Here is a 16,402-nt window from a genome sequence, read left to right on the forward strand (position 1 = left end):
TTTGCAGCAACCACCACGTTGGTCAAAAAAAAAAAAAAAAAAGCTGAAAATCTAGTTTAAGGTGGCTCTGAACTAGGGGTACTATCCCTAAGTTAGCCAGCAAAAGCAAACATTCTGAGATTCTAGTTTAAAAAGTCTCTCCTTATTAGCTGTGTCTGTTTAATCCACCTATTGGATATTTTAAAATTCATTTTCCTATCTTGAAGAACCAAATAAAGGTTCTTCCCCAAATTTGTTTGGTTATAATTCTGAAGAAATTACCAGAATGTAACACAGAGAGAAAAGAATGGAAAATATGAAATGGGTTAAGAAACAAAGGGCATGGTGGACACAACAAGAAGTCTAACATGTTTTCAGAGCTTTTGAAAGAAAGAATGATAGAGACAATCAAAATATAATAGCTGAAAATCTTTCAAAATTGATAAAAGAATAATCCAAGGAACCCAAAGAATCTCAAGCAGGGTTAGAAAAAAAGAACAACAACAAAAAAACCCCCAGCGCACAGACATATCACAGTGACACAGAAGAGAAATAAAGAAGAGATCCTGAAGGCAACCATGGGAACAAGGGTGATTACTTTCAAAGGAGCATCAACTGTTAAGCTGACAGTTTACCTCACAAGGGAAATAACTGAAGCCAAAAAACAGTAGAATAACCTCAAAGTGCTAAATAAAATTCCCAACCCAGAATTCTATACCCTTCAAAAAATATTTTTTTAAATGAGATAAAGATACTTACAAACCAAATGGAGTTTGCTGTCAGCAGACCTTCACTAAAAGAGATTCTAAAGGTTGAATCATACAAAAATTATTTCCAGATGCATCATAGATCTAAGTATAAAAGGCTCAACAGGGGCGCCTGGGTGGCTCAGCGGGTTAAGGCCTCTGCCTTCAGCTCAGGTCATGATCCCAGGGTCCTGGGATAGAGCCCTGTGTCGGGCCCTCTGCTTAGCTGGGAGCCTGCTTCCTCCTCTCTCTCTCTCTCTCTCTGCCTGCCTCTCTGCCTACTTGTAATCTCTGTCAAATAAATAAATCTAAAAAAAAAAAAAAAAGGCTCAACAAAGATGAGAAAGGGAGGTTATAGGCAATCTAATGCAATAAAGCATCTAAAGGAAAATATGAATTTCTTCTTTACTTTGGACAAAGTTTGCTTTGTCAAGGTTACTTTAGACAAAGGTTTCTTAGATTGGGATACCAAAATCATTAGCCATAAAAGAAAGAAAATAATAAAATGGACTTATTAAAATTAAGAGTTTTTGTTTATTAACAGATACCATTAAGAGAATGAATAGTCCCCTGCCTAGGGGAAAACATTTGCAATACATAAATCTGACAAAAGACTCATATCCAGAATACTGAAGTAAATCCTACCAATTTAAAAAAAGGCAATGAAGGAGCGCCTGGGTGGCTCAGTCAGTTAAGTGTCTGCTTTCAACTCAGGTCATGATCCCAGGGTTCTGGGTGTTAACTCCACATTTGGCTCTTTGCTCAGCAGAAAGCCTGCTTCTCCCCCTGCTTGTGCTTTCTCTGTCAAATAAATAAAATCTTTAAATAAAGGGCAATTAAAAAAGCAAAAATTTACTAGGCATTTCACAAAAGAAGATACTCAAATGGCCAATAAGCATATGAAAAGATAATTAATATTTCCCTAGTGATAAACTAATAAAACCAAAATGAAATAACTGTACACACTCAACAGAGACTAAAGAATCTAAATTGAAAACACTGAAAATACTGTGTTGGGACAATGTGACACAGCTGGATCCCTCAAATGTGACTGGTAGGAATCAGTTATTTACAAGGCCTGAAAAAACTGGCCAGCCTCTGACAAGGTTAATCCAGGAAAAACAAAAGGCATAAATAAACAATACCAGAAATAAAAGAAAGGCTATTCACTATAGATCCTGTACATATTAGAGATAACTAGAAGATATTATAAACAACTTTGTATACTTCATCTAAATTTTCAAATTAATCACTATAAATTCCTAGATCACATCTTAAATAACTTGATCAAAACTTACTTTTTAAAAAAAGGTTTATTTCTCAAGATGGGATCGGGAGAGAGATAACCATAAGTGACTCTTAATCTCACAAAACAAACTGAGGGTTGCTGGGGGGAGGGGGGTCGGGAGAGGGGGAGGGGGTTATGGACATTGGGGAGGGTATGTGCTATGGTGAGTGCTGTGAAGTGTGTAAACCTGGCAATTCACAGACCTGTACCCCTGGGGATAAAAATACATTGTATGTTTATAAAAAAATTTAAAAAATGAAAAAAAAAAAAAGGTTTATTTCTTTTGGGAAGAGAGAGTGAGAGAGAGTGAGTGAGCAAGAGCAGGAGGCGCAGAAGGAGAAGGAGAATCTCAAGCAGATGCCATGCTAAGCACAGAGCCCAAATCTGGACTTAATCTCATGACCCTGAGATCATGACCTGAGCTGAAACCAAGAGTCAGATGCTTACCAATGTGCCATCCAGGTGCCCCAAAACTGACTTTAAAGAAGTAGAAAATCTTAATAGTTCTACAATCATTAAATAAATAGAACCAGTGATCAGAATCTTCCCATTTAGAAAACATCACAGTCAGGTGGCTTTCAGGTAGTTCTGCCAAATATTCAAGGAAGAAGTAATTCTTCTTACAAAATTCTTACAAAACTTCTTTAGAAACAGTAAGAAAGAACACCTGAATTTACTTATAGGCAAGCATAACCTTAATAAAAAAAAGCCCAACAAACATAAGAGGGGGGTATTCTTACTCATGAACATGGACAAAAACACCTGAAATATATATATAGACACACACCCACCCACATGAGTATATACAGATATGCAAATGAAGTATGTGCGTGCACACACACACACACACACACACACACACACACAATCCCAAATCCTGCAATGTATAATAGGGATAATACATCATGAAAGACTGGAGTTTACCCTACGAATGCAAGGAACTTCAGAAAACTGATTAACTCAATTTAATATATCAAAGATGGAAAGAAATCATATGATCATCTCAACAGATACAGTAGAAGTATTTGATAAATGCTCTCAAGCATGATAAAAACTCACCAAATAGTCTCCTTTAACTTGATAAAAGCTATTTATAAAAACACTTCCAGCAAATACCATACTTACTGATGAAACACTGAGAGTGTTCCCCTTGAAATCAGAAAAATGGGCAGGAACTCCACTATTATCACTTCCAGTCAACACTGCATAATAAAATCCCAATAAACACAGTAAGACAAGAAAAATAAAGATATAAAAACTGGAAACAAAAATTTCACTACTCATAGATATATGACTGCGTAACAGAAAACATACAACAGAAACTAGAAATACATTACCAGAATTAAGCATTTTGGCAAGGCTGCTGAATCCAAAAGCAACTGGACTTCTAAATACCAGTACATATAAAACCACTGTGTGAAAAAGTGTAAAATTTAAAGACAATAAAGACCTAAACAGACATGTCATGTTCAAGGATTGGGAGACTCTGTATTATAAAGATGTAAATTTTTCCCAAAGTGATCTTATAGATTCAATGAGATTCCAATCAAATTCATGAAAGTTTTGTGAAACTTAACTAGCTTATTCAAAAATTTATGTCAAAGTACCAGGGCTACAAAGAACCATGACAATCTTTAAGAATAAGGCAAGTGGACTAGCTCTCAGAGATACTGACTTGTATAAAGTAATTTAGACCACAATGTAATGGTATGGTGATGGACAGAAAGCCTAATTGAACAGATGAGAGCCCAGAACCAGACCTGTGCATTTGGACATCTGATGGATGAGAGTGGTTCTGCAGGTAAAATATGGACTATATTGTAAGGTGATGGTGGAAAAAAGTGTAATGCAATCCTTAGCTCATGTCATCCACAAAAAGCTCCTCCAGTTAGGTTAAAGACCTAACTAGGAAAAGCAAAACTATATATGAGATATTCAGAAGACAATACAGAACAATAGCTTTAAGTTATCTTTCTTTAATATGAGATCATAAGCCAATAATAAAAAGTAGAATACACAAAGAAAAAAAAGAGTCCCATTAGAGTCAATTTTTATTAATGAAAAAGTACCACCAAGAATCGGAAAAGACAAGCCACGTTCTGGGAAAAGATACTTAACCAACAAGAATTGGTATCCAGAATATGTGAAGAATTCCTAAGAACTGATAATAACGGGCGAGAGGACTGAAATGTCAACTATAACTACAATTCATGCCTAAGGTCTATTAGATTAGCAAGAATTAATAAACCTGGCAAAATTAAGTGTTGCCAAGGATGCAAAATGAACTCTCTCACAGTGCTGGAGATGGTCCACTTTGGAAAGGAAACAATGTACACACAAACGATGACCCAGCATCATTATTCCTAGAGAAACTCTTGTACACTTATAAGAGACATGTAAGGCAGTATTCATGACAATACGGCTTCTGATAGCAAAAGCAAACAACAAACTATGAATGACCCAAATATCTATAAAAAAATAAAATTACTGAATATTAAGCATATTCATACAGTGGAATACTAGTCAGTAATAAAAATGAATTTTGAGACTAATATGAATGAACCTCAAAAATATAATACTGAATGAAAGTTAGAGAATAGATAATGAAATAATATGCAAATAAATTCAGAAACAGGCAAAACTAAATAGTCTTTTGGGTAGAGGTACATAACAGTTGGGAAAACTAAGAAAAACAAATGAAAAATTATCACAGAAATCAGAATGGTTACTATTACGGAGAGTGAGGGTGTGTGATCAAGAAGGGGCCCATAAAGGCCTTTCACTGATAATGTTATCTTAATCTGGGTAGCTGTTTGCTTTATTATTCTTTAAAGTACAGAATTACATCTTTTATACTTTTTCATATTTATGGTATTTAGTAACGGAGAGAAATTAACATCACGTTTTCATTTAGCTTTTGGTAATAAAATACTTTATTGGTACCATTTAATGTCAAAAACATAGCATATACTGTTTTCATCACTTAGTTTCTATCTTTAAATTAAAAGCTCACTAAGGTAAAGTCATTTGATTCTGTCAAAAAAACAAGCTGCAACTTACCTTTGCAAATAATTAGGTTCTCTCACTTTAAATACCTACACTCACTGGTCTTCATAATAAATAATTGTATATAAAAAGAGATATTGGCTTTAATAATTCTGCAGAGAACATTTTACACATCTTAAAAAAGCCTAAATGCTACCCAACTTAACACTTGTACGAATAATTTATTAAGAGTTACTGTAAAGTGAACTGATGTAGCACCAAGAAATTTGGGATTTATACTTTAGGTGATATGATTCACTGAGTAAAAAGAGTAGATTTTTCTTCTGTGAATTCTCAGGGGTTTATATACAAATAGAAAGGATACACTATAAGTCCCTTTGAAAGCCAAAGGTTCAAAATCTGTGCATGGCTTTCACCATATCTCCAATTTCTGGATCTAGCAGTGGACCCTATGGTAAAAGATCCATGTGTGATAAATAACATAGTACAGTCCTATCTGAATATAACTTCTTATTCATCTTGTCTCATTAACGTAATTTATACCTCAATTAAAATGTTATTCTATCTGCAGACAATAGATTTCTCTAAAATATTCTGTAATTCAGATTTCTATTCAGACTTTCTCCTTCACCTCTTTTCTCAAGTCAGTGTAATTTTATGGTATACCTCATTAAATTATTTTTTTCTCCCTTCAGTGAAACTCAACTCAAAGTATCATAATATTATAAACAGAGGTGTAGCTTTTGTTAACATATTGTAAAAAGAAGGATAATAAATACATATGGATTCATGCTAAATAAGACAATGCAAAGCAAAAAACACGCAACACCATGCTATGCTCATCTATTCTGAATCACTACAAGAAGGCCCCGATAGCACCTTGGCTCATGTAAACTGATGTTCCCAGGTATCATTAGTGCCCTATGCTCCAACATAATTAAATGTTCTATTAAAGACATTTTCATTTTGTTTGTTTGTTAAAAACAATTTATAGCAATGTTGACTACTAATCCTGATAACAACACATTACAGTTTTAATCAAGTCATAGATTCTAAGCTAAGTATTTTCTACTATCATCCATTTATTTAAAAACACATTCAGGGAGCTAAGCAACATTCAGTTTAAGGGGTTTTTATTTCTTTTGCTTGATTGTGAATTTCAGATGTGTCATTTAGTCATCCTCTGCTTCAGTGAAAAAGAATTCTTCAGGCAACTGACTAAAGATCTTAATTTAAAAGCAAGTTGACTTGGTGGTCAGCAGGGGAAGAACCCTTGTCTACACACTGCATCAAATATTACTCTTTCCTCTCTGCAGGAGCTAGATGCTCCTGACCTACCATGAGCACACAACACATTCCAACCCTCAACCCGTATGCAACTAGTGTGCGTTAGAACACGGGTACAGGGTAGAAACTAACTCAAAACTACTTTTGGGGCAAACACCAGATTTTGATTTATCAGCGATTCCATAGTATGGTATGCCCACAAAACAGGCTTTGCATTGAAACACTTGATTTTTTCTTCTCATAACAAGTTACACTGCTTAAGTAAAGTAATATCAGAAAGAACACAAAAGATAAGTATGTATTCTCTGAAAGAGGCACTGCATCTGGAATTGGAATTAAGGCTAAATAAATAGTGCTGGTTTGTGGTTCAGACTAATGTGCCAGTGATTATGTTAACCGACAGCTTCGCTATTTGTCCTGTATGCCTGTTTGTGAAGATGCGTCTCTATCTCCTCCCTGAAGACCAGCATTCCCAGGTGCGAATGAGAGGCCTCGTTCATGGCTTTGGACTGGATGCACATACGGTACTGCTCAGGAGTTAACTCATCAGCACAGCGTTTCTCATGCCAGAGGTGGAAAAGGCCAGGAACTGGAGTCCGAATCACAATCAGGTCACCATGTAAGTATTTTCGATAAAGATGAACATCTTCTCCACCCCAACCTTTTACTTCCATGTCAAATCCACCTGCAGGATGAAAATTGACACTACAGGTAAATGTCTGACAGCCAGAGCACAGTCAACCCTGATAAGAATTAAGATGTTCTGCTTTAAATGAGATGGCACAGTCCAGCAGAAAGATATCTGATATAGAGGACTGACATTCTGGTTTGGAAGTCCAGTTAGAAGCTGAGATCTAGGAGCTCAAGCCTGTTGTTCAGAGTATCAAAATGAGATTAAATACTTAAGAATGCTTTGTAAATGTCTAAGTTATATAGAAAAATCTAGAGAAAGTCAAAGTAGAAGGAAATAGAAATTATCCATAATTTCAGCACTATTAATATTGTAATTAATACAGTTATCCTTTGAGATACAAGTTTTCTGGGTCACAGACAACTTTCCAGAGTGGAAAACAGAAGAAATGGCTAGTCTGAACATCCACATTTGAGAATGGACACACAGGTGATTTAAAGTCACAGGAATGGATGAAATTACTGAAGGAGTTTAGAAAGAAAATAGGGCCCAGATCTAAATGTTAAGCAATACCAATATGTACAGGTTAAACATGCAGAGAAAGATAAATCAGCAAGAGACTGAAAAATGGTCCAGAGAATGGAGAAAATACTGAAGAATGAGCTAACAGAGAAGTCAAGTGAAAAAAGTGTCTTCAGGAAGAAATGGTCAAGCGTGTGCTGCTCAATAAATTAACTAAAAACAAACAAACAAACAAACAAAAACCCAACAACAACAAGTAGACCTGGCAACAAAAATATCACTTATAACCTTACCTACTAGAACAATTCTGATGGAGTGATGTGGCAAATGGCTTACTGGACTGGGTGAACACATGAAATGGGAGATAAAATTGAGACTATTTTCAAACTGGCTTAAGATGAACAACAAACTTTCTAAAGCATAGAGAACACAAACCATTTGGAATTCTTGGGGAATTAGCAAAGGTTCTTAAAAACCAAGAACAAATTAATTCTTCAATTAAGAGCTAGGTTTCCAAATTATCTCTTCTATCAAATAATTATATGCTACTTAGTTTCACAATCACAGGATGACAATAATCCTGAGATCTCTGAAAAGTATTACCTTAACTAGTCACAGCTTTACTAAAAGCTATGTCTAATACATACTGGTTTTTCTTCTTTGTAGATATAAGGTCTTCAAATACTAGAGATGATGTAGATACTTAAAATAAAATAAATGGGGGACTTCCAGTTTCTGGTCCAGCATATATAGGGCTTCAAAGTCATAATGTCCTAACAAGAAGTAAAAAACCAAACTGAAAAATAAACAAATTTTCTCAAATCCCTCAGAGAAATAAGGTCACAGAGCAAATTGGAGAGACAGGCAGGTAAAACAGAATCATAACTATGTGAGCAGAAACCCACCACTAGAAATCTCTAGGGGAACCAGTACTAGGGTAGGAAAAAAAAATCTGAACTATAGATGATGAATGGCTAGAGGCTCAGAGGACCAAGTCTGAGAGTTGAAAACTCTGGGTTGTAGGAGGGTCCCTATGCATGTGTGAGTTTTACCTTTTGGAGCTCTAACAGGTTCTCACTGTGAAGACTGGAGCAAAATCCCCTAGTGTTTTCAGCAAGGGCAGTGGGAACATAATCATTCTGAAACATGCCAGAGCACTTTATTCTTCTAACAAGGCCTGCCTTCAGGAGAAACTATTTTACTAGAGTCAAACCTACCTGGAGGAAGGACATACTCAACTTCAGCCCACACAAGCCATCCTGTCTCACTTAAGGATGGGGGCAGTATCTGAGAAATACTTGTGAAGCTAATGGTCCAGATACATAATCTCACTAAAGGACTGAGACCTAATCACAGGACTATGGAATATTTCCTCTTTCTGCACACCTCACCACCTATTATTAAAGGCCTATTTACTGCAGTTTCCTTTACCCAATATATCATAATCAGCTATGAAGGAAAAAATGAGGCATACCAAAAGACAAAAAACAGATTGAAGACACAGAGCAAACATCAGAACCAGACTCAGATATGGCAGGGGTATTGAAATTATCAGCCTGGGAATTTAAAACAACTATAATTGATATGCTAAGGGCTCTAACAGAAGAAGTAGACAACAAGCAAGAACAGATGGGTAATGTAAGCAGAGAGTGACAAATCCTAAGAAAGAATAAAAAAGAAATGCTAAAGATAAACAGTGTAACAAAGGAAGAATGCCTTTGTATTGGCTGAGGAAAGAATCTCTGAGGTTGAAGACATGTCAAGAGAAACTTCCAAAACTGAAAAGGCAAAAGCAAAGAGGATGGGGTTTGGGAAGCCAGATCAGAATAGAATTTCTAAGAACTGTATACAAAAGGTATAACATATGTGTAATGGGAATATCAGAAGGAGAGGAAAGAACAGAAGCTCCAAAATGAAGGAGGCCAAATTCCAAACAAGTGCTGCTGAGAAGCCAGGGGCTCCTTTCTCATCCAGCCCATAGTCATAAGGTAGAGGATATACCCCAGGAGGTAGTGGGACCCCTGACCCTCCACCCCATGTCCTACTCACAACGCAGGGGAGAGAGAAGTGTGCCACTGTCTCCCCCAGCTCCAGAGGAGGCTCAGAGACTTTTCTCTGGGGAGGAGCCAGTGCATAAGAACAGACTGCTCCAAAACTCTTCCCGAAGGAACTGACTTTATTTGAAACAGTGTGTAGAAGTTCAAGCCTAAAGGTGCTCTTGAACATAATGGAGATTTTGGTGGTAAGCAATTAAGAGAAGGCTGACAGCTCCATTAGAGCAATAAGCGAAAATGTAGGCCAGCTAGTTTACTGGAGAGAACAGGGAAAGAGACAGATAAGAAGAACCCTCCTAGGGCACCTGGGTGGCTCAGTGGGTTAAGCCTCTGCCTTCGGCTCAGGTCATGGTCTCAGGGTTCTGGGATCCAGCCCCGTATCGGGCTCTCTGCTCGGCAGGGAGCCTGCTTCCTCCTCTCTCTCTACCTGCCTCTCTGCCTACTTGTGATCTCTCTCTGTCAAATAAATAAATAAATTCTTAAAAAAAAAAAAAGAAGAAGAAGAAGAACCCTCCTGAGGTCTGAACAAAACTCAAAGATGTGCCTCCAAAACTACCTTCCAAAAAGGTTCAATTTAAATGGATCAGACTGCAGAGCCATTTTTATGCCCCAGAGCACTGTCAAAAATAAGAGAGCAATGAGTGGAGCCTACCAAGTGGGGGTGTTACCAACAGAGGCACAGAGACCATAAAAGACAGTCCTACTAGGGGCACCTGGGTGGCTGTTGACTGACCACCTGACTTCGGCTCAGGTCATGACCTCGGCTCAGGTCATGACCTCAGGGTCCTGGACTGATCCCTGTGTTGGGCTTCACGCTCAGTGGGGAGTTTGCTTCTCCCTCTCCCTCTGCCCCTCTCCTCCTCTCTGGTCCTCCTCTCTCTCAAATAAATAGTCCTTTTATTTTTATTTATTTATTTTTTAAAAGAGAGCCCTACTAAATCCATGTCATCTCTATGTCATCCATGTCATCCATGCCCTAAGGAGTGACATGAGAGGCTTCATATTGCCGGGGAAGGGGGAGATAAAATTCATTAAAATAGTAAAGTCAAGTCAGTAAGTCAATAAACAAGCAAAAACAAAAACAAACAAACAAACAAAAAAACAGAACAAAAAACAAGCCCTGGAGTCAGGGGGGAATCAATATCCAGACTCACCATGATATATTACCTAAAATGTCCCGTTTTCAAGAAAAAAATTATGACATGTAAAGAAATAGAAAAGTGTGATCCATATACCAGAAAAAGTAGGCAAGAAAAACAGAGAGGGCCCAGATGTCAATTTCAAAACTATTATAAATATGTTCAAAGAATCAAAAGAAATCATGCTTAAAGAAGTAACAGAAGGCAAGATGACAATGTCTCATCAAATAGAGAATATTAATGAAGAGAGAGAAATTACATATATAAAAAGAACCAAGTGGAAATTCTGGAGTTATGGGGTGCCTGGGTGGCTCAGCGGGTTAAAGCCTCTGCCTTCGGCTCAGATCATGATCCTGGGGTTCTGGGATGGAGCCCTGCAATGGGCTCTCTGCTCAGTGGGGAGCCTGCTTCCTCCTCTCTCTCTGCCTACTTGTGATCTCTGTTTGTCAAATAAATAAATAAAATATTTAAAAGAAAAATATTAAAAAAAAAATTCTGGAGTTAAAAAGGACAATGTCAATGAAAAATTCAGGAGAGTAGCTCATTAGATCTTAACTAACAAAGAATCAGCAAACTTGAAGACAGATCAATTGAGATTATGCAATCCAAAGAACAGAGAGAAAAAAATAAGGAAAATTTTAAAAAATGAAAATAATAATAATAAAAAATAATGAAAAATGAACAGAGTCTCAGAGAAATGTGGAACACTATTAGCTATACCAACACATACCAAATAGGAATATGAGGAAAAAATAATGAGAAAGGAGCAGTGAGAAATAACATGGGTTAGAAAGCAGCAATGTATCCTTGCTGTTTGATTAATCCAGAAATCAGGGAAAAGGGCATTAGTTTCACTTAATAGTCCTTTTATTACTGTTTGCTGTTTGCATGATTCAAATGTTACAACGATAAAAAGACAAGGTGGAGGAACTTCCACAATAAATGGCTGATTATAAAAATAAATGTAAGATGGACTTAAAAAGTACACAAAATATATTCTATTACAAAATATAAAAAATATATACCAATATATGCATGTGTATATATAGATATGTATATGTGTATATATATGTAAATATGTATATCTATGTATAGATGTACATACATATCTAGATATATATACACATCTATGTATATATATATACATATCTAGATATATACACACACATGCGCATAAATATATAAAATACATTCTTATATGCTTTGGAAGTGTAGCCACCGACTGATTAGGAGACATGGAATCAGGTTTCAGCCTGCTTTCTTAAACTATACTCTGATGCATTTTTTGCTGGGTAAGACTGAAGCTAGAGTAGGGCAGGAGGCTTAGACCAGATTCTTCAGGGTCATTTTGGCTTCAAGGACTAGAGGACTAAGGCAGTGACTCCAAGTCCCCCATTACAACTTCAACCAGAGCTAGAAAGATAAGCTGTCTTTTCATTTGTTTTAAATACTAGGATTTTCATAAACAGTTCAATAGACAATTAAAGAGGGTTTCATCTCTAAATTTAAAAAATGCAAAAGCCCTTGGACTAGATAATCTAACATTACTTCCAGATGTAACAATCTGTAAGCACAACACCAAAGTTATGTAGAGATCTTTTGTAAGAGTATTTGTAACAACTGCAAATATTGGTAACAAGCCAAACAGATGATTTTAAAAACTAGTGTTTTGGGGCGCCTGGGTGGCTCAGTGGGTTAAAGCCTCTGCCTTCAGCTCGGGTCATGATCCCAGAGTCCTGGGATTGAGCCCCACATCGGGCTCTCTGCTCAGCAGGGAGCCTGCTTCCCCCTCTCTCTGCCTGCCTCTAAAAAAAAAACAAACAAAAAACTAGTGTTTTGATTTTAAAGAAACAAGTAAATATTCTATTTTACTTTTTTTTAAAAAATGATCTCATTTTTGCTACTTAGAGACATTAATTATAAACTTACTTTGCCTTTCACACCTCGAGATGCCTCTTTTTAGCTAATCTCATTCATAATGTAATAGGGAAATATTTGATTGAGGCATTTGAGAAAAATGCCATAAGGCACAACAGTAAATATGTACACCCCTCTCCATAAATACAAGGTACACTTACCAATTGTCAGGAAATCTGATCGATACTGACAAGTCATTCCAAAGCCAAAATCTCGCCAAAAGCCAGAATCCTTTTTGTGAACCTTCAGTTAAAAAAAATAAATTCAATTTAATACCTCAAGAATTAGAAGACGTTTCAATCAACAATGAAAAAAATTAAAACTTCCCAAATAATATTTTTTCCTGTCATTTCTATGACTGACAATGGATCACATGCATTCACATGATTAAATCCTTAAAAAAATCAACAAAAATACAGTACACTCCAACAGCAAAGGGTTCTTGCCACATTCAATTTAGCTGAATTTAAGCCCTCTGCAAGGTACAAGCGGGGGTTACTAATAACCAAACAGTATTGTGCCTGAGCTTGAGGAGCTTACATTCCATTCTGGGAGGGTAACAGTTGCACAACTCATACTATAATGCACTGTAATTAATTCTGCACAGACCTTATTTGGTGCCTATCCAGCATTCACTTCCCTGCCCCTTACCTAACTGTGTACAGTTTTGCTCTGGCAATTACCTGGCTCCATGTAGCCCATGAGCTTCAGGGAAGCTCCTTCCACCCCCACAGCTTTAGATTGGACCATGCCTTTATCAGTGGCACAGTGTCACCCAGTTTTTGCAGGAATTGATTGACTAACAGGAATTAGACAAAATTCAGGCCAACATGGTAAAAGGGGAGGGTTGCTGGGAACTCTGGAAAACAAGGCCCCTTCATTCCTCTGAGAGAATTACTAGAAAAGACACTTGCTTTTTTTGGATGGTGTAGGGCAGGAGTCAGCAAACTACAGCCTCCAGGCTAAATCTGGCCTGCCGCCTGTTTTTGAAAATAATTTTATTGGAATACAGTCACACTCATTTGCTTACAAACTGTCTATGTGTATTTCATGGTACAGTGGCATAGTTGAGTAGTTGCAACAGGGATTTAACTATATGGCCTGCAAAGCCAAAATATTTCTCTGTGGCTCTTCACAGAATAAGTTTGCCAACCCCTGGTATAGGGTGTAGATGTGAAGCTTGGAATTGCTATAGTCCTTTAAAATGAAATTGTCGCCACTGAAGTCCAAACAGAGAAATAAAATCAGGGCTTTGATGATATATAGCCTCAGAATCAAGTAAAAATTGACACCTGATAAAGATTTTTTTATTTGATTCATGCATTCAGCAAGTGTTTTTACCCATCATACATGGTATTGAGAGCTGGGAACACAGCAATGAATAGAGATGACAAAGTCTCTGCCATCACAGAGCCTCTGTTTTGATGGAAAAATAGCAAATAAATAAATATATCTCAGGTGGTAATACATGCTAGGAAGAAAAATATAGTAGGAGAAGGGGAGACCATGGAGACAGAAAGCCTATTTTGGATATAAAGGCCATATGAGGTCTCCTTGAAGAGATAACATTCGAGCAGGGACCCTAATGAAATACTGAAGTGAGCTGTGAAATATCTAAAAGAGATCATTCCAGGCAAAGAGGGTAGCATGTACGATGGCTATGAAGCAGAAAGGGAATGAGTAGGGCAAGAGCAGAGGAATGAGGTCCTGTGGACAAGAAAGGGCTATTAACATTTTTAAAAGATAATTGGTATTACAGTATTTTTGTATGCATATGGTAATGATCTAGAAGAAGCATAATGTTAGGATAGGAGAGCTTGAAGGGTGGCTGGAGGGGAGTGCTTGTTTAGGCATGAGAGATGAGCTCTAGTCCAAGAGAAAAGGACAGGTTGGCCTACGAAGGGATGTGCACAGGTGAGTACGGCAAGGAGGCTGAGGATAATGACTGACTATAAAGTTGGAGTTGGGGAGAGAGACATGAGGATGCAGACATGAGAAGGGTGACAGAAACAAGTCACCTCACCCAAAGTGCAAGGTTCTAAGACAGTTTCCTCTAAGAAATGAAGTTAGAACTAGGATCTGAGAAATAAGCCAGAGTTAGTCAACTGAAAGATGTGCTGGAGAAAGGTCTAGACAAAAGAACAGGTTGCGCAAAGACTTGGGAGGTTGGAGAGAGCAGGTGGGTGCAGGATGGTGGGACCATGTTAGAGAAAGAAGTAGACGTGCCCACAAACGTAGGCCAGAGTTCAGCAAACTTCTGTAAAAGAACTGGCAGTAAATACTTTAGGCTCTGCAGAACATAGAGTCTGTTACAATTATTTATCTTAGCCACTGTAGTGTGAAAGCTGTCACAGACAATAAGTAATCAAGTGAGCATGCTGTGTTCCAATAAACTTTACTTATCGTCGCTGAAATTTGTTCGTCGCTGAAATTTGTATTCTTGAAAATATTTGTCAACCACTCTTCACTCATGAGCCACAGAAAACTAGGCAGTAGGCTGTTGTGGCCAACAGACCGTAGACTGATGAGCCCTGGTCTAAGGGAGCCACAGGGCCACATCAGAGAGAACAGGATACTTGGTCACATATTTTGGCTTTATCCTAACAGCAATGGAAATTCTCTGAAGAGTCAGGGCAGAAGGAGTAATATGATCAGGCGACACTTTTGAAAGATCACTCTGGCTAGAGTATAGAGAAGAGATATAAGAGGGGAAAAGAAGGGATGCTGAGAGGATGGTTAAGAGGCAATAGTTATAATCTGGGAATGGTTAGCTGATGATATGTTCAGAAAGAAAAAATTATCATGGTATGTTCAGAAAGAAAAAAAATGCGTGGGGGTAAAAAAAAAAAAGATTGAGGACAAAGAACTGATAGAAGTCAGGAAGTGACTGAATGGGTAGGAGTTGGGGTGAGAGGGAAGGATCAACCAAGGCTGACAGGAGGCTGCTGTTCTGAATAATGGGTATGTGGTAGTGCCATCCCCCAATAGTGGGGGCACTGAGGAAAGGGCCCAGAGCTGAATGATGCAAAGCTGGGTTCGGCATAATGAATGTGAGTGATCTGTAAGGCAGCACATGAAAATACTGCAGATAGCAGGACTGAAGGGAATATACGGGTCTGCAGAAGAGGCAAATCTCAAGAGGAGTGGGAAGAGTCTGAAAAAGCTGCTGTATGTAATGGGAGAATTGGCTGAAAAAAATAGAAGAACAGGGCAGTACTGAGGACTCAGCTTAAGTTGGAACTAATAAGTGAGGTAGGCATTTTCTTTTCTTTCTTTTTTAAAAAAATTTTTTGGTCAGAAGAGGGCTTCTTCCCCTTCTAGACTGTAAAGCTCCTAGAGGGCAGGACTTTTTGTTGATTCTGATCACTGTTATATCTGGAGCACCTAAAACAATGCAAGGCACATGGTAGGCTTTCAATGAACATTTGTCAAATGAAATTAATTTATAGAGGCATAATTTCTGTGGCAAAACCAGGTTCCAATATTCTTATCTCCTTAGTCAAAACATAATCCTGGTGCAAAGTATTAAAACAAAACACTTCCCACCTCATGCAAATAAAATAAAACACTCACTCTGACATTTCTACCCCATGACAATTCTGATTTTACAAATATTAAGTCTTCCTTTATAACTTAGTTTCTTAAAAAAGAAAATCTCCAGATATTATATTATCACATTTGGGGAAAGGAGTCATTGGTTTTGATTTTTTTTTTTTTTAAGATTTATTTATTTATTCGACAGAGAGAAACACAGTGAGAGTGTGAACACAAGCAGGGGGAGTGGGAGAGGGAGAAGTAGGCTTCCTGCCAAGCAGGGAGCCCGATGTGGGCTT

At 37.5% G+C, this 16,402-nt stretch overlaps 1 protein-coding gene across 5 annotated transcripts in view; it reads right to left on the reverse strand.

Annotated features, from left to right (window-relative positions):
• Positions 1-3,497: 3,497 nt before the first annotated feature.
• The window catches only part of CSGALNACT2 (chondroitin sulfate N-acetylgalactosaminyltransferase 2), a 45,036-nt gene continuing 32,131 nt past the window's right edge, over positions 3,498-16,402 (reverse strand). For 3 of the 5 annotated variants that reach the window (XM_046027364.1, XM_046027363.1, XM_046027367.1), the window contains 2 exons: positions 12,731-12,812; positions 3,498-6,991 (listed from right to left, as the gene is read on the reverse strand). In XM_046027364.1, coding sequence (XP_045883320.1) covers positions 6,699-6,991; positions 12,731-12,812 — 375 coding nt within the window. In that variant the 3' untranslated portion in view covers positions 3,498-6,698. Of the gene's footprint in view, positions 6,992-12,730; positions 12,813-16,402 lie in introns of those variants that run through there. The other 2 variants (XM_046027365.1, XR_006821259.1) reach the window with 2 other exon arrangements.

Source organism: Meles meles, chromosome 13, assembly GCF_922984935.1.
Source record: "Meles meles chromosome 13, mMelMel3.1 paternal haplotype, whole genome shotgun sequence".
NCBI lineage: Eukaryota > Metazoa > Chordata > Mammalia > Carnivora > Mustelidae > Meles > Meles meles.